The 18,722-nt window shown below is 35.9% G+C and overlaps 1 protein-coding gene across 4 annotated transcripts in view; it reads right to left on the bottom strand.

Annotated features, from left to right (window-relative positions):
• CHM (CHM Rab escort protein) overlaps positions 1-18,722 on the bottom strand; it is a 243,980-nt gene that overhangs the window by 50,715 nt on the left and 174,543 nt on the right. For all 4 annotated transcript variants that reach the window (XM_072816811.1, XM_072816813.1, XM_072816812.1 and 1 more), the window contains 3 exons: positions 9,524-9,628; positions 8,854-8,917; positions 718-814 (listed from right to left, as the gene is read on the bottom strand). In XM_072816811.1, coding sequence (XP_072672912.1) covers positions 718-814; positions 8,854-8,917; positions 9,524-9,628 — 266 coding nt within the window. The remainder of the gene's footprint in view (positions 1-717; positions 815-8,853; positions 8,918-9,523; positions 9,629-18,722) is intronic.

Below are 18,722 nucleotides of genomic sequence, written 5' to 3'. Positions count from 1 at the left end.
AGATCTATGTCATACTCATCTTTACCTATCCTGAAATGTCTAGCAGAATACACTGCACATAGTTAATACCATCTTGTTCTATTAGGTGTGCAATAAGGTTATAAACATTTCAAATCAGGCATACCACCCTCTGCTTTTTTGTAATTCCTATGGTACATAGTTTAGGTTTAGGTATAATTATATCTAAGGTATCCTTGCTGATTTCTACTTACTGAAGCATCTTTAAGAAATATGTTCTATAAGACATGATATCTGACAGTGCTAGAGACAGAAATTTTGATACATATTGGTAAAAGAACATAAAGTAGTACCTAACTTTAGAGTCATAAAAAAATAGAGGATTTACATATTTAGAAATTCATGAACTGGATTAAGAATTCTAAGGAAAAGCAAAGAAAATAAGTAGTAAAGAAAATAAATTTTGTGAAAGTAGGTTTCTAATAAGCTTAAGTAAAATTATAGAAAGAATTGGAAAGTCACAGAAATTCTTTCACTGGAGGGTTTATAAATTGTGCCTATGAAGATTTAGCCACAAAAATGATTAGAGGCAAGGGGAATGTATAAAATGACTTACTGTATGAACATAAAGTGTGTGAATAAATAATGTGAATACAAAAATATATGGCAAAACTAAAAACAGAACCCAACTTTATCAGTGGCTGCCCCCCTTTACTACCTAAACAAACACACAAGACAACTAGATTCTACTGTGCTTACATGTGCCTTTCATGCATGTCATTGTTGAAGAACATAACTCAATGACTCGAACAGCAAAAGTTCCTGGTTCCTCTCCTGGCACTGTCAAAATGGAAATCTAAAAAGTGGAAACAAAATATTAGACATAGCTGGTAGATTTCATTTTCATTCTTCTATCATTACAGTGTAGTTAACTTTCAAATTGAGTGTCTTTTTTCAAACTCCATTAATGTTTGAAAAGATTTAGCTGATACGTATTTAACTTAGAACAGAATTTGAAACATGTAACATGAGCATGTGTCAGAACATCAAATTTCTGCATTATTTACATACTTATAAATCATATATATATTGCATTCATATAATTCATAGACAATATTTCAAATATTTTTTATTTCAAATATTTTTAATATTTAATTCCTCACTTATTTTCAAAGGGTTCAATTATGACTTATTATTTCTGAATTATATACACCGGTATTTGAAAAAGATATTAAATTAATTTTGATTATTCATAATGGCTAAAAGCGGATACAAAGTACTACAATTTGTGGTCATCAAGACAGTGTGGTACTGGCACAAAAACAGACACATAGATCAGTGGAACAGAATAGAGAATCCAGAAGTGGACCCTGAACTTTATGGGCAACTAATATTCGATAAAGGAGGAAAGACTATCCATTGGAAGAAAGACAGTCTCTTCAATAAATGGTGCTGGGAAAATTGGACATCCACATGCAGAAGAATGAAACTAGACCACTCTCACCATACACAAAGATAAACTCAAAATGGATGAAAGATCTAAATGTGAGACAAGATTCCATCAAAATCCTAGAGAAGAACACAGGCAACACCCTTTTTGAACTCGGCCATAGTAACTTCTTGCAAGATACATCCACAAAGGCAAAAGAAACAAAAGCAAAAATGAACTATTGGGACTTCATCAAGATAAGAAGCTTTTGCACAGCAAAGGATACAGTCAACAAAACTCAAAGACAACCTACAGAATGGGAGAAGATATTTGCAAATGACATATCAGATAAAGGGCTAGTTTCCAAGATCTATAAAGAACTTATTAAACTCAACACCAAAGAAACAAACAATCCAATCATGAAATGGGCAAAAGACATGAACAGAAATCTCACAGAGGAAGACATAGACATGGCCAACATGCACATGAGAAAATGCTCTGCATCACTTGCCATCAGGGAAATACAAATCAAAACTACAATGAGATACCACCTCACACCAGTGAGAATGGGGAAAATTAACAAGGCAGGAAACAACAAATGTTGGAGAGGATGCGGAGAAAAGGGAACCCTCTTACACTGTTGGTGGGAATGTGAACTGGTGCAGCCACTCTGGAAAACTGTGTGGAGGTTCCTCAAAGAGTTAAAAATATACCTGCCCTACGACCCAGCAATTGCACTGTTGGGGATTTACCCCAAAGATACAAATGCAATGAAACTCCGGGACACCTGCACCCCGATGTTTCTAGCAGCAATGGCCACTATAGCCAAACTGTCGAAGGAGCCTCGGTGTCCAACGAAAGATGAATGGATAAAGAAGATGTGGTTTATGTATACAATGGAATATTACTCAGCTATTAGAAATGACAAATACCCACCATTTGCTTCAACGTGGATGGAACTGGAGGGTATTATGCTGAGTGAAGTAAGTCAGTCGGAGAAGGACAAACATTATATGTTCTCATTCATTTGGGGAATATAAATAATAGTGAAAGGGAAAATAAGGGAAGGGAGAAGAAATGTGTGGGAAATATCAGAAAGGGAGACAGAACGTAAAGACTGCTAACTCTGGGAAACGAACTAGGGGTGGTAGAAGGGGAGGAGGGCGGGGGGTGGGAGTGAATGGGTGACGGGCACTGGGTGTTATTCTGTATGTTAGTAAATTGAACACCAATAATAAAAAAAAAAAAAAAAAAAAAACAAAGTACTACAATTTAAAAATGTCACAAGTCTCAAAGATATTGAAATAAGCAAAGCAATAAGTCAACATATAACAAAGTATAGCTGAACATATACCAAAATATTTGAAAATGAATGTCTTCAAATTAATTCCAGGATTCCATTAATAAAATTAGAAACCCAGAGTATACAGTAAAATGGAAAATTATTATTATTTTTTTTGGAAAATTATTTTTAAGTAATGTTTATTGATATGCAGTATACTGATATACTATAGGCACTGCTAATATATTACATGCCTTTATACTTACAACTTTAAATGACCATCGGGTCAATGTTTCTGTATAAAACCAAAAGTTTCAAATGAATTCTTAATTTAATCTTCAATCTGAAGAAACTATATCCTCTCATATATAAAATACTTGCCAAAGCGTAAAGTCCTATTTACAGTTTTATCTGTGAGCACTAAATGCCTAGATTTTGACTGGTGATGTCACATTGAGAGCCCACACAGGAAATGCCTACAAGTTCTCAAAACAGAAATTCTTTTAATAACCCTAATTATTCTACTATTATATTACTCATAAGTGTATTTTTGGGCTTAAGAGGTCTCAAAAACTGTGTTCTTCATATTCCTCTTAACTCCCTTTTGCTACTAGCTGTCCATAATACAAAATGCTGTACTTTAAAGAGAGAAGAGCCACTAAAACATACATCTAATGTTGTACGATAGTCACGATTATGACTAAAAACGTGTATAGCTGGAAAGGTATCTTAGGGACTGCACCAACATTTAAGTTCAGGCATACCATGTTTTATTGCATTTCACATTACTACACTCCGCCAACACTACATTTTTAATTATTTATTTATTTTTACAAATTGAAGGTTTGTGCAAACCTTGCATCGAGCAAGTCTACTGGTTTTTTCCAACAGCATTTTGCTTACTTCATGTCTCTATGTCACATTTTGGTAATTCTCACAGTATTTCTAACTTTTTCATTACTATATTTGTTATGGTGATCTTTGATGTTACTACTGTAATTTTTTAGGGGCTCAATGAACTGTGTCCATATAGAAAAGTAAATTTAATTGATACATGTTTTGTGTGTTCTGACTGTTCCACCAACCAACCATTCCCTAGTCTCTATCCTCTCCTTGGTCCTCCCTATTCTCTGAGACACCATGATATTGAAATTAGGCAAATTAATAACCCTATAATGGACTTTAAGTGTTCAAGTAAAAGGAAGAGTCGCACATGTCTCATTTTAAATCAAAAGCTAGAAATAATCTAGCTTAGTGAGGAAGGCACATTGAAATCTGAGAAAGACCAAAAACTAGGCCTCTTGTGCCAAACAGTTAGCTAAGTTGTAAATGCAGAGGAAAAGTTCTTGAAGGAAATTAAGAAGTGCTACCTTAATGATTATAAGAATGATAAGAAAGGGAAACAGCCATATTGCTGATATGGAGAATGTTTCAGTGGTCTCGATCAAAACAGCTAAAACATTCTCTAAGCCAAAGTCTAATTCAAGTCAAGACCCTAACTCTCTTTAATTCTATGAAGGCTCAGAGAGGTAAGAAAAGTTACAGAAAAGTGAAGCTTTGCCAAGGTTGGTTCATGAGGTTTAAAGAAATAAGTCACCTCCATAACAGAAGTGCAAATACTGATATAGAAGCTGTAGCAAGTTATACAGAAAATGTAGCTAAGTTAATTCATGAAGGTAGCTAGACTAAGGTACAAATTTTCCAGATCAAACAGTCTTCTATTGGAAGAAGATGGCATCTAGGACTTTAATAGCTAGAGAGTAGTCAAGACCTAGCTTTAAAGCTTCAAAATAAAAAAATAAAAAATAATAAAAAAAAAATAAAGCTTCAAAATACAGGCTGACTCTTGTTAAAGGCTAATGTAGCTGGTGACTTTAAGTTGAAGCCAATGCTCATTTACCATTACAATAATCCTAGTGCCTTTAAAGAATTATGTTATATCTACTCTCCCTGTCCTCTGTACATGGAACAACACAGCCTGAATAACACAAGATGGTTCACTGAGTATTTTAAGCCCAGTGTTGAGACCTACTGCTCAGGAAAAAAGATTCCTTTCAAAATACGAATGCTCATTGACAAAGAACCTGGTCACTCGAGAGTTCTGACGAAGATGTAGAAGATTAATGTTCTTTTCATGTCTGCTAACACAATATATTTTCTGCATTTTATGGATCCAGGAATAATTTTGACTTTCAAGTCTTATTATTTAAGAAATACATTTTTTAAAACTATACCTGCCATATACAGTGATTCCTCTGATGGATATGAGCAAAGTAACATGAAAACTTTCTGGAAAGGATTCACCATTCTAGATGCCATTGAGAACATTCATGATTCATAGGAGGAGGTCAAAATATCAACATTAACAGGAGTTTGGAGGAAGTTGATTCCAATCCTCATGAATGACCTAGAGGGGTTCAAGACCAGTGGAGGAAGTAACTGTAGATGTGGTGGAAATAGCAAGAACTGGAAGTGAAGCTTGAAGGAACTAAATGGCTGCAATCTAATGGTAAAACTTTAAAAAGTGAGGAGTTGCTTCTTATGGATGAGCAAAGAAAGTATTTCTTGAGACGGAATCTACTTAAGACAAAGATGCTGTGAAGATATTGGAAATGATCACAAAAGATTTAGATACGATATAAACTTAGTTGATAAAGCAAAACAGATTGTGGTAGGATTGACTCCAATTTTCAAAGAATTTCTACTGTGCGTAAAATGTCACCAAACAGTATTGTATGTTACAGAGAAACCATTCATGAAAGAAGAGTCAAGTGATACAAAAAGGTTATTGTTGTCTTATTTTAAGAAATTGTCACAGCTATCCAAATCTTTGACCACCACCACCCTGATCAACAGATACCAACATCAAGGCAAGATTCTCCACCAACAAATTAGTAAAAGCTCTGATGATGGTTAGAATTGTTTAAATAATAAAATATTTAATTAAGGTAAGTACATTTTTTAGGCATAATGCTGTACTGCACACTTAATAGACTAGAGCATAGTGTAAACATAACTTTTTATGCACTGGGAAACCAAAAAAATCATTTGACTTGCTTTATTGTGACATTTGCTTTACTACAGTAGTCTGGAACTAGACTCACAATATCTCTGAGGTATGCCTGTATTTCTTTTGTTTCCTACAACCATCATGTCTAATCTTTAAGAATTTAAATACAATCAGTAACCCCCTACCACAGTAACTTCTGTGTCCTGAACTCTGAGAAGATATTAAATCTCATAGAGATTAATAAAAGTCATCAAAAGCCAATTTCCTCAATCCTCTAATGCCACTTTCATAAAATTTATCTAGACTTATACCTATTTTTTCCTCCATTTAAGTCTCATTATATATGCTTCAAAAATTTAAAAAGAAGAAAAAAGCCATGTAGGAAACAAAGAAAAGTATACCAAATGTACATTTTAGATTGATCGCTCTGATAGCTCTGCAGAGGATGGATCTGAAGGAGACAAGATGTGGGGCAGAACAAAAAGTTAGAAAGTAGAGATTATAAGTCCTGAAACTAGAGCAGTGAGAATAAGGACTGAGAGGAAAAGTAGATTGTAGCAACTTCTAGAAAGTACAATGAGAGGACCTGGAGGCTCGGGATAACAGAGATGGGAGTAAAAAGTCGTTAGTTGGAAGGACGTCAGCACCATTCATGAAGGTAGGGAGCGCTGGATGAACAGTTTTGAGAGGGAAGATGGTGAATTCAGCTCTGAGTATGTTCAGTTTGAGAGGCCTTTGGGATAGACATCTATCAGGAAGTTTGGCCAACATTGCTGGGAGATATAAAAATGGCTGTCACCAACATTTATGCAGTTAGAACCATGACAGTACATGGAGTTAAGCAGTAAATGTGCACAGAACAAGAGATAATGTGGGCTGAAGTTAGAACCCTGAGGAGCCCCAATATTTAAGAGGAGGGCAGAGCCCACCAAAGAAACAGAGAGGGAATGTCCAGAGAGTTATGAGGAGAATCAGGACAGCACAGTGTCATGGAAGTCAAAACAGGGAATAATCAAATTATAACATTGTGAAATGTACCAGAAAAGACCCAGTAGACAAAAGCCAAAAAATGTCTTCTGGTCCTAACCATCATATAGTTATTAATAAGCTTAGCAAGAAAAATGGTGGTAGTAATGTGAAGGTAGAAGCCAGGCCTAGAAATGAATGAGAGGTAAGGAGCTAGAGGCAGCAAGTACAGATACTATCTTGAAAATGCTGACCAAGAGCAGGTGAGAGATTGGATACAATTAGAGATGGGGGCAAAGTCAAAGGAGTATTTTTTTGTTTGTTTTTGAAACAGAAAATGCTAATACATGTGTATAGGTTGAGGGGAAGGTGGCAGTAGCAAGGGAAAGCCTTAAGACAGAACAGCCATACAGGGTAGGGGTGTGTGTGTGTGTGTGTGTGTGTGTGTGTGAGAGAGAGAGAGAAGAGCATTTCTGAAAGGGGCTGCTGGCCTTGGACAGGGAGGGGAGCCCCCTCATTAGTCTCTGTACATGTCCATTAGTTGCGGGTGGTGGGGCAGGAGCTCAAGGGCCACTGCGCTTAGTAGGTGGCCTTGCTTTTCTCAAAGAAGCAGGGGGTGAAGTGGAAGAGCTCAGAGGGAGAAGGATGGGTAGAATAGTAAAGATATGGATTAGGTACTGAGGGGAAAGTGACAGGGAGCTATCAGAGGCACCAGGTAGGCACCTACCTGGTGGTAGGTAGGTAGCATTCAGATGAATGAGGTTGGTAACCCTGACTCTGTGGCAGTGCCAGTCTGTCTGGTTGTGTAGTTTTCTCATGTATTCCTCTGTAATCCAGACGTAGATTATAGCCTCATCCAGGGACAGAATTTTCTTCTGTGAGTGCAGTGGAAGAGCATGGCTTCATGGGAATTAAAGGTATTGGAAGGGTAGTTCATAAGATGTTTCATGGTTAAGTTCATTAACCAAGGGGTCCAAAACATGGAAAAGGAAGAGGGCAGAAGGAAGCTGGTAAACTGGGAGGAAAAAGAGAGGACAAGGAATTGTAGGTCTCTTAACAGGTCAATAAACAGAGTGGGTCTGGGTAAAAGACTGGAAGAGCTGAAAGGATAGTGGCAGATTAATGCTACTGTACACCCATAATCTCTTATTCTTCGCAGCTCAGCTTCTACAGAATTGTCTCTATTTTCTCTCTTTTCTGCCTCCCTGTCATTCTTTAACATACTCACAAAGCTTACAGTTTACTGGAAGATAAAGACAAGTTAACTGGCAATTATAGGACACTGTGATGAGCACTACAATCCTGTACAAGCCTCTGTACCAGTCCTTGCTCACACTTGCCCACACATGCTTAACTCTAGCTGCTATTTCTCTCTATATATCTGTATCTTCCAAGCTATGAGGACAGAGATGCTATCATTGTTAACACTGTCTTCAGATCTTAGTACACTGGATGACATGTAGAAGACACTCATTGTTTACTGAATGAATAAAAGTATTTATGCTCATATGCATAGCAAACATTTATTCTATTATCAGAAAGCTTCTAACTTAAGGAATTTGTGGAATCTATTTTTAGCATATAGAAAAGGTCTGACAGTCACACCAAGTAAACTGATTTTATCAGTCATGGCATAATATGATCAGGAGAAGGGGGGCATACTTTTGGAATTTAGGAGTTCAGACTAAGGAAAAAACCATAACATAAAGACATTCCTACAGAATTGGCAGTGAGGAGAAGGAAGAAGGTACTGAAAGGAACAACGATGATGAGGAAAAATTAGAACCAGAAATGTGTGCTGGTACTCATTCACACCAGGCCTAATGGTTACCTTACCACTACTGTGCTAGGGCTGGTAACCATAAAGCCTTTTCCTCCTAGAGTTTTAAATGTATTCTCTGGGGATACTCTTTTTCTTCCCATAACAATATATTTTCAATTTTATAGAACAGCTGTCAAAAACTAGGACTTAGTCCAATTTCCATAGAATAAATCTGTTACATAAGATATAATTATTTGTTCTGCTAGAAGGAAATCTTCGAGAAACCAAGGTTATTGCAAAATTGCCATTATGTATTTTTTAAAAAATGCATTAAATACATTAGCACATATGACTTAATATATTTTATTTCACCAATATTAATTTATACATAGTACCATGTAGATTAAGTTAGCAACATTTATTAAAAAGTACAGGACTAAAATTACCTGTTGATCTGAATCCGTTTTTAGTACAGATCTATCTGTAATCAGAACTGACCTGGAGATCTGCCTGTAATGCACAAAACAGTTAATCTGTGATTCAGATTCCATTTATAGTTATATAAATAATTTTCATATATAGTTATAAACTTACATTTATAGTTATAGAACTACCAGAAGGCATATTTCAAAGATTTAAGTCATGATAAAAGTGTTGCCTCCTCAAATCAAGTTAAGCTCTTCCTTAACCTTTTCTTGGCTCATTGAAGGGAGGATATGTAGGGGCACCTGGACGGCTCAGTCAGTTAAGTTGCCTTTAGCTCAGGTCATAATCCCACATGGGGCTCCCTGCTCAGTGGCGAGTGTGCTTCTCCCCCTCCCCTCGCTTGTGGTCGGTCTCTCTCTCTCTCTCTCTCTCAGATAAATAAATAAAGTCTTAAAAAAAAAGAAAGAAGGGTATGTGACCTTCAGACAAACCCCAGCTGATACTAATGAGTCAAACTTAGACTGGACTCCCCTACAATCAGACTCAGTGGATATATTGGATACATCTGGTTTGATACATATTTGCATCTAACTTTAAGAACACAGTTATACAGAAGTGTCCATATAATTACACAGGTAAATTTTCCAATGTTTCACCTTCCCTTGGACAGTGGGTGGAGGGGTGCCTTACCGGTATTGTACATGTGAGCATGTGTTCTCAGAAAAGTAACTGTCCTCCACAAGGAAATGCTTAGAGATTATTCTCTGACCAAACTGATCTATGATTGCTTTACATCTACAAAGAAGATAAACATAGCAAAAAAGTTCTCATTAATGATTACACCATTGAAAACTAATCACCTACAATTTTGAATCTAAAACCAATTTCTTGGAAGACAAAATTAAAAACAGCATACAATTTCACATTTTGACATAAAATTGACACTAAATTACAGAATATATCTTCTTGTTGCTATGTTGAAGTCTTTATAAGCATGGAATAGAATTTAAATATTTATTTTCAATGCCATTAATAAGAATAATGGTAGTACAACTATTATAGTATAAGCATAAGCTTTCTAATGTTTTGGAACACAGAAACTTTTCTTTTGTTTAGAAAATGGTTTTTTTCCCCCTTAAAAGATCTAAGAAAATGATTATTTTTGTTAAGTGTTATTTTCTCTTTTGTTTAAGAACAGCTATCTGGTCACACATGTGATAATGTTTTAAACAAAAAAAGAGGGATAAAGCTTCTCTTAATACGTTTCTACTTCAAAGGATGAACACAAAAAGATTTCTTTCAAGTGCTATTTCTAAATAAGGAAAACACTTATGCACGGACATTATCAGGTCTCTGTCATATGGTATGTGTTGGGATAATGAATCATATAGAATCCTCCATTGACCTTCTTTCAATGTGTCTAGATACAAGGATGAAAATTAGAATCCATCTCCTTACAGTGCCAAAGTTATAAATGTACTTTATAGGGCTCATTATCCAAACTAATGGACTAAGGGCAACATCCTTGAAATGGACTTACCAGTACTGACAAAGCCAGTATGCAATATTTCAGGAATGACATGCAAATGCCTGCATGTTTGTCATATCTTTTTATTATGAAAATATCACAATTTACTTTTGTCACAGCTTCTCCTTTTGGGATCAGAACTATTTTATTAGAAATACATTTGTATGTTATTCAAAAAATGTGAGCAAATAATTTCAAACTTATAGCGTATTTTAAATACACTTATATAAATTAAAATATGCTACATCACTCTAAAAATAAGCCAAATAAGAGATGGTTACCAGGCATAAAGGCTTAAAAATAAAATGATGAACACCCAAGACCAACAGTGAGAAGAATTGAATGTGTATTTCCTAAGGGCAGATTATGATATGTTGATATTCTTGAATAAATTACATGCCACTGCTGTCAAGACAGACTGTGATATCTCATGATGTTAGATATACATATATTTTAACCAATTAACTACATATTAATATATGTTATATTACACTATTATTTATGTGATTTTTTCCCATCTCACCTCCAGTTCCTTTCTCTTCCCCAGTTGTTTCTATGCATATGTCCTCACATTTCATTAAACTAGAGCTTTTGCCTTTTAAAATACTTAGCTAAATAGATATAAGGTATTTATACCTAGATATAGTATTTTCCGAAATAATTATTTAAAAACTGAAAACTTACTTACTCAGTATCTTGTTTTAATACATTCACATATATTTTAAAATACAAAGTACTCTAGGCAATGCAGAAATCTGCTGATCCATCATTAAACTGAACCCTATTTGTCCCGGAACACTGACAAGCCTTTTTCTTACCTTTAAGTCAGAAACTATAGAAGTCAAGAGGGAATAATCTGGGCAGAAAAAAAAGGGTGTTATAATCTATATCTTGAAGGGGATTTGGGATATTCAGATTTATCATTTATCAAAACTCAAGCTACTGAGCACTTAAGATTTGGGCACTTTACTGTATGTAAATTTTACATCAAAAGAAAAGACTATAAATAAATATTAAACTCTTATTAGTGAAAGGTATGCCAAAGTGTTTAGGGGAAATTGTACTGATATCTGGAATTTATCATGAAATCCTTAAAAAAGGTGAATGGATGGATAGAGGAATGAATATTTGGGTAGATACATGATTAAACAAGTAATAAGATATTAATTATAGAATCTAGGTTGTAGATATATAAATATTCATCCTGAAATTCTCTCAAAATTGGAGTAGATTTAAAACTTTTCATCGTAAAATGTTGGAATAAAATTGGTGGGGGTGAGGGAGTGGTGGTAGTATACATCCTGGACTCTAGTCTAAGTCTTTGCAAAGGACTCCCATTTAAATAAATCACACCATTCAACTAGCCCTCAAGCTAGTGGACAACTCCTTGTTTTACAGGCTTCTAAACACTAACAGGGATGCTTTGGTGGTAGCTACACCTGATGACAGGTAGAAATTGGGTTCAGAAGTTATTGATATTAGAAAGAACTACTGGTACCACTCAAAAAGGAAGTATGGGTGCATGGGGATTAGGGAGTTCAATTATGCAAGGTCAATATACTAATAAATGTGCCTATTTCTTTTTCATCTAGAAATGAAACAGTGATGAAACAGTGATTCTCAGAGAAAGAGGAAGAGGGAGCAAATCAGAATCACACCTGGGGGACTTTTTCAAATTTTAAGTACCCCTGGAGATTCTGATAAACTCCCAAGTCCCAGGGAAGAATCACTGTCGAGCATGCCACTGCTATTGTTGTAGTTTTAGTCTGTGCTAGGTAGAGAAAAGTCAAGAGCTATTGCTACCAAAAAAAAAAAGGTGATTTCTGCAAAAATTGATGTGATGATCACATATGCCCAATCTGGTAGATGATGGTAATACAACTCATCTGATAGTCTCACTCAGATGTACTAAGGCTCTAGATCTGAGCAAGGCTGTTCAAACCAAAGCATGTTTAAGTAAGGAGTAAAGATTTGTTTTCCCCTAAGATATTTGCCTTACTGTCATATATTAGGCCTAATTAGGAGAACAATGAAGAAAAGCAGATTGATTTGGGACCTAAACTTAGACTTCGTATTATAAAGATTAATATAAAAAATTTGATGGCATTTAAATAATGGAAAACAGCAAAATGAAAGAGTACTGCCAGAGACATTAAAACACCCTTCCACATAAACCTGAGAAAGCCATTAAATATTAACAGCATTCTGGATTTGAGGGCCTTGCTAAGCCTCATAAATATTAAACTGAGAAGGAACATGATAGAGTTCTCAATTATACAGACACAAGGACCAGGCTGATCATAAGACTCACTGAGGCCAGACAGAACATTTCTAGAGCTGAGTTTTCTAAATCAACAAATCACAACAGTTATTCAATTCTTGGTTCAGTGACAAAGCAAAATGATAAGGAAGAAAACACTCAGCAAGATGTAAACTTTATCTGGAATTCAACCCAGAAGAGAACTATAACATTATAACAGGTATCTAATCTTTATGATCTTCAGAATATCCCAACTAATTGTATGATAAGAAATGCAGAAATCACATGAAATAATAAAAATAAAAAACACATTAAGAAAGTTAGAAGATCCCCAATCATTGAAGGAAACAAAATAATTCTATTCATTATGCCCTTCCATGCTTTCTAAAACACATTATTTCAAATGTTACCCCTTCAATAAAACCATTCCAAAATGCTTATCATTCATTTTTCTTGGGTAAAAATCCACTCCAGTAGTTTGGAATACCATTAACAGATAGATAACCCCAAATCTATGGTTCTCTGTTCTGACCAATCCCAAGCTCTGTATTCATATTTTTAACTGTGTCTTATCTATTCCTTTCTGGACAGACTCCAAACCCTTCTTAAACATAGCATACCCCAAACTGAGTTCATCATGACTCCTCACCTATTTCCCTTCTTGGAGTATCTATCTCATGTAATGACATGCCCAGCAGTTAGTTTCCCTAGCTTAGAAACTTTCTTTCTGTATCTCATCTACTCATTTTTGATCCCCCTTTATAAAGATCTCTTAAAGCTAGCTTCTTCTCTTCATCTCTACTGCCTTATACTTGTGTTTAATAAGATAATGGACTGCTAGCAAGTCAGTAGCTCATTTGTCTAAAGGTAAATTATGGCATAAATTATGTGCCAAGCACTGTTTATGTATACAATGGAATATTACTCAGCCATTAGAAACGACAAATACCCACCATTTGCTTCGACATGGATGGAACTGGAGGGTATTATGCTGAGTGAAATAAGTCAATCGGAGAAGGACAAACATTATATGGTCTCATTCATTTGGGGAATATAAAAAATAGTGAAAGGGAATAAAGGGGAAAGGAGAAAAAATGAGTGGGAAATATCAAAAAGGGAGACAGAACATGAAAGATTCCTACCTCTGGGAAACGAACTAGGGAAGGTGGGTGGGGGTGACTGGGTGATGGGCACTGAGGTGGACACTTGACGGGATGAGCACTGGGTGTTATTCTATATGTTGCAAATTGAACACCAATAAAAAATAAATTTAAATAAAAAAACTGTTTTAAGATTTAAGAATAAAAATATCCTTAAGGAGCTCCCAATGTAATGAAGATTTAGACACAGGCAATTATAAGACAATGCTCAAGTCCAGGGATAAGAAATAAGGACAGGACATCATGAGATTACTAAAGGAAGATATCTAAGTTTAGGAGGCAAAGGTGGAATATCAGGGAATACTCCTCAGAGAAAAGTGTTAACATTACCTGCTTTTAAAGGATGAAAACTAGCTAAGCAAGCAAATAAGAACATTTCAGGCAGAAGGGCAGCATTTGAAGGAGTACATAGGCAAATAAGAAAGTACAGGAAACCACATACAGTTTAGTGTTAAATAACAATAAAATGGAATCAGGGAGGGAAGAGAGATGAGCTTAGAGAGGCAGGCAGAGGCCAGATCCTATAGCCTCACATGTCATATAAAAGGGTCTTACAACTTTATTCAGAAGTGATATAAAGACACTGAAGCTTTTTACACAGGGAGGGGCAGAGCTACATCTGCAGAGTGAAAGATTTCAATGTGTAATTATCTCATTCACTTATTTTTTCTTTAATGTCCCCCAGTGGACTCTGAGCTCCATACGAACAAAGACCATGATTGTCTTGTTCTTGGCTATATTCTTAGTGTCTGGGACACAAAAACAACTAATACTTGTTGCATGGATGGCTGAATGGATGGAAAGACAATGGAAGTATTCTGTGCATGTAAACAGTGTGAAGACAAAACCAAAGATTCACAACCTTTGATTTAGGAGGTAAAAGAATCTCTTATCATCAAAGTACTTCTTCTAAAATCAGTGCCAGAATTAATAACTTAAAGTAGCAAATCTAATCTTGTTATATATCCACTTAAAACCACCACTGATTACAGTCCAAACTCCTTAGCTTGGGCACAGATGGATCTTCAGGATATATCTCCTCCATGGGATTCCAAAATATCCAATTACATTAATTGCAACTAGCTAACATGTATTGAGCTGCTACTTAGTGTAACAAATGGTTCTACCTGCTTTATCTGTTAATAATCATAATAACCAAATGAGGTACTTACTGTCATGTCCCACTTTATACAGAAACTGGAGCACAGGGAGGTTAAATAACTTTTAAAGTCCATTCATTTACTAAGTGGGGAAGCCAGGATATAGGTCCAAGTCTATTTGACTTAAGAGACTACACTGTTTACTGCCCTCTTTGTACACAAAGACAAGGTCCATGTTTTATTCATCTCATTACTCCTGTAGCAACTAGCATGGAGGTTGGGGGTTGTGCAGGTTAAATGTATAGAATATTATCACTGCTATTTTGCAAATGAGACATGCTAAAATCAGAAATGCAGCAATTTTCCTATAATGACCAATGGTAGTAAGAGCAGTCATCTCATACTTGCTCTAACATACCATTCATTACTAACTTTCAAGGATCTGGAAAAGGTATGATTTTTCTGACATCAGAGAAAAGATATCTCCAAGATATCTCCAAGATTTCTGACATCAGAGAAAAGATATCTCCAAGAAACAGTCACAGCAGGAATTCTAGTAAGTGAGATAGCTAAAAGTACAAAAGAACACTAGTTGAAGTAATTAGATTCAGACTACTGGTTATAGACATATCTGGTCCAAGATCATTCACACTCTACCCCTGTATCAAATACTATACTGGTAAATGGCCAAATTTACCTTATAGGAGTTTTCCAGTCAGCACGGCTGCAAAGAAAAAGAAAGCTGCTCAACAAGAGCAGTATTTCCAGAAACAGTTAATAGAGGGGTTCAGTATTAGAATTTAGTGACAGGGTATAGAAAAGAACTGCTGATAACCTATGTCCTATGAAAATTGAAAAGCAGAGTCAATGGATAATATAGCAAAGAAAGCACAGTCAATGAGGCTCTCAGGAAAAGCAAACTAAGTAAAAATGAAAAATAAGATCTATCTGAAAATAAGGTTAATATTCTATATTTCTTTGTTCAAAGTTTGTACAATACTTTGATGTGTAATCACCACACTGAATTCAATGTTATGATCATTTATGCTTCTACAACTTTCCTCAATGGATGATGAAAAGAAAGCACCAAAGACTATCATCAGTTTTTTAAGATTCATTCATTCATTTAACACATAGCTACTGAGTATAATGCGTGATAGGAACCTGCTTTGTTTCTGGACGTATAGTAGTGAGTTCTTGTCTTTTCTTACATGAAACTAACAATCATACAAGGGGACCTGGCTCATGGGGCCTAGCAGAGCATTCTGATATAGTTTGTAGAATCAGAAAATAAACATAGACCTTAGAACTCAAGCATGAGTAGTTCTTAATTACATCAAAGGGGATGCCGAGTATTCCACACAGAAAAACAGGGAAAGAGAGGCAATCTAAGACCATAAGGAGACAAATGCAAATCTTTGCTGATGTATTAATATTCTAATTACACATAGAATAAACAATTAGTTAAGTCAACCTGGATTCCTTAAAAAGAAATATATGCTGGATATATTGCTGGATACATGCTGGATAAATATAAGTTCAAGATTTTTCCCTCAACAAATTTTCCCTCACTTTATATTCGAGTCCTGATAACTCCTATTGATGTAGGAAACAAAGGCAAAAGAAATGTCACTTAAATTTAAATCTTTGCAGCTTGCAGCCCACTGATAGGTACCTGAAACATTCAGAGGATGACATTCTTCAAGGAACTCGGGGCTGCCTTAGCACCTTATGCTAAAAAGTAACCTTATCTTGGCAGCAGTTGGCCCCTCAAGGTCCTGAAAACCTTGATTCCAGATTCTTTGGAGACTTGCACTGTTCCTAACCCCCACTAATTAAAAAGTATACAATTAGCTTTCCTTACAAACACAGTATAGCTCTTTCTGCCCACAGGTCCTGTCTCATAAATAGGGAAGCGGTTAAGGTATATGCAGGAGAGATAGGAGACCCCTGACACCCTCTGAAACTATTCCTGGCAGGTGGAGATGCTGAGACAGAGCTAAACAAAAGATAAGGGAACAAACCAAGAGGACACAAGAATCTCAAAATAATAAAAATAAAAAATAAGCTTCCCAGTCAGTTCTCAATAAAAGACTGCCGCTGAAATCCCTCAAAGGCAACACATTAGGGTCCCTTTCCCACTCTAGAGAGCTAAAAAGCTTTCTATTTTCTTTCTGTTCTCACCTTCACTTAATAAACTTTCACTTCACTTCACCCTTTTGGGTTCATGAGATTCATTCTTTGACTCTGTGAGATAAGAACCCTGCAATCCTACAAAACTATTACTGGTAGTTCTCTTAAGTATTTGATTTTGAATATGAAAGTAGTATTTGGGAGAGATAAATTAGCCTGAGTTCAACTTTAATCAATGCTACTTTTAGATATTTATTTATTTTTTTTTAAAGATTTTGTTTATTTATTCATGAGAGACACAGACAGAGAGAGAGGCAGAGACACAGGCAGAGGGAGAAGCAGGCTCCATGCAGGGAGCCCGACGCAGATCTCAATCCTGGGTCTCCAGGATCTGGCCCTGGGCTGAAGGCGGCACTAAACCACTGAGCCACCGGGGCTGCCCTACCTTTAGATATTTAGAGAGACTATCTGACTTGACAGAATAGGATTTTTATTATAAAGGTAAAAATTATAAATTTGGTGATTATTAGTGAAGGTATGAATTTACAATTTTTAAGTATTGGTGGTCTCAAACAAAACTTTTAAAAGATCACTTAAGCAATACACTATCGTGAGAATACCGTAGATACCATGAATACTATGAATGTGGGTCAAATTTAAAAATTGTTCCACTATTAAGGAAGTAAATAATTATGGCTTGGAATAAATGTTCAAGTAAAAGAATCACAAGCAGAATCCAAAATGGCTGTATCTTAAGCAACCAAAATGGACAATAAAAAATATTCATTGGAAAACTGGAAGTCTAATAAAATAATAATACAATAGTCTCAATAGACATTTTGCTATTTCATTTATATCTATAGAAGTTTTTTTTTTTTTTTAATTTCTCACTGGGACTGAGGATTACCTAGTATGTAAGAATGGTCTACATTTAAGCTTATACAACATGTTAGGATAATTTACTTATAACTGTCAAGGAAAATCTAAGTACTTTCTAAGTACTTTTATTAACACAATCAAAGCACATTACATAAGGAAGGCAACTCAATGATTATTGGAGAGTCCATCTAACTCATCTTACAGATCTTTATGGCCCAGAGAAAAGTGACTCACTCACTGTCATTCACAGCAGTGATGGAGTTCCAGGTCTTCCCTCATTCAAGGGCTACTGGACCCTGCATGCCTTAGGAGTTATTGGACAGTAATTATTATGTTTGAGGTCTTTCCATGAAGACATAAAAGTAAATGTTAAATAAGTAGCGGTATGTCTGCTATTTAAAATTCAGGAAAGGAGCTTGACTGAGACATAGCAGAAGGAACCTAGGCTTCTCTCTTCCCTCAAACACAACTAGTTAACTATCAAATCATTCTGAATATACAAGAAACTGACCTGAGGACTGGCAGAATAAACTCCACAACAAAAGGGAGAGAAGAGGCCACATCCGGGAAGGTAGGAAGCAGAGATGTGGTTTGGGGAGAAAGGGATCATGCATCACAGGTGCAGTGGAGGGGAGGGAGCCCTGGTTGCACAGAAAGGTGAGAGAGAGGGGAGCACACAGAGAAGTTCACAAGGAGAATACTTCCCCAAAGCCACTGGTTGGGAAAATGAGAGGGGATGATTTTTGTGAGTTTTTACAACCAGCTGGGCTCAAAGACTGCAGTTTCAGAGGACTTTGGGATTTCCTGAGATAGAGCCCTGAGGGCATCA

Source organism: Canis lupus, chromosome X, assembly GCF_048164855.1.
Source record: "Canis lupus baileyi chromosome X, mCanLup2.hap1, whole genome shotgun sequence".
Taxonomy (NCBI): Eukaryota; Metazoa; Chordata; class Mammalia; order Carnivora; family Canidae; genus Canis; species Canis lupus.
This window is presented reverse-complemented; position numbering and strand designations above follow the sequence as displayed.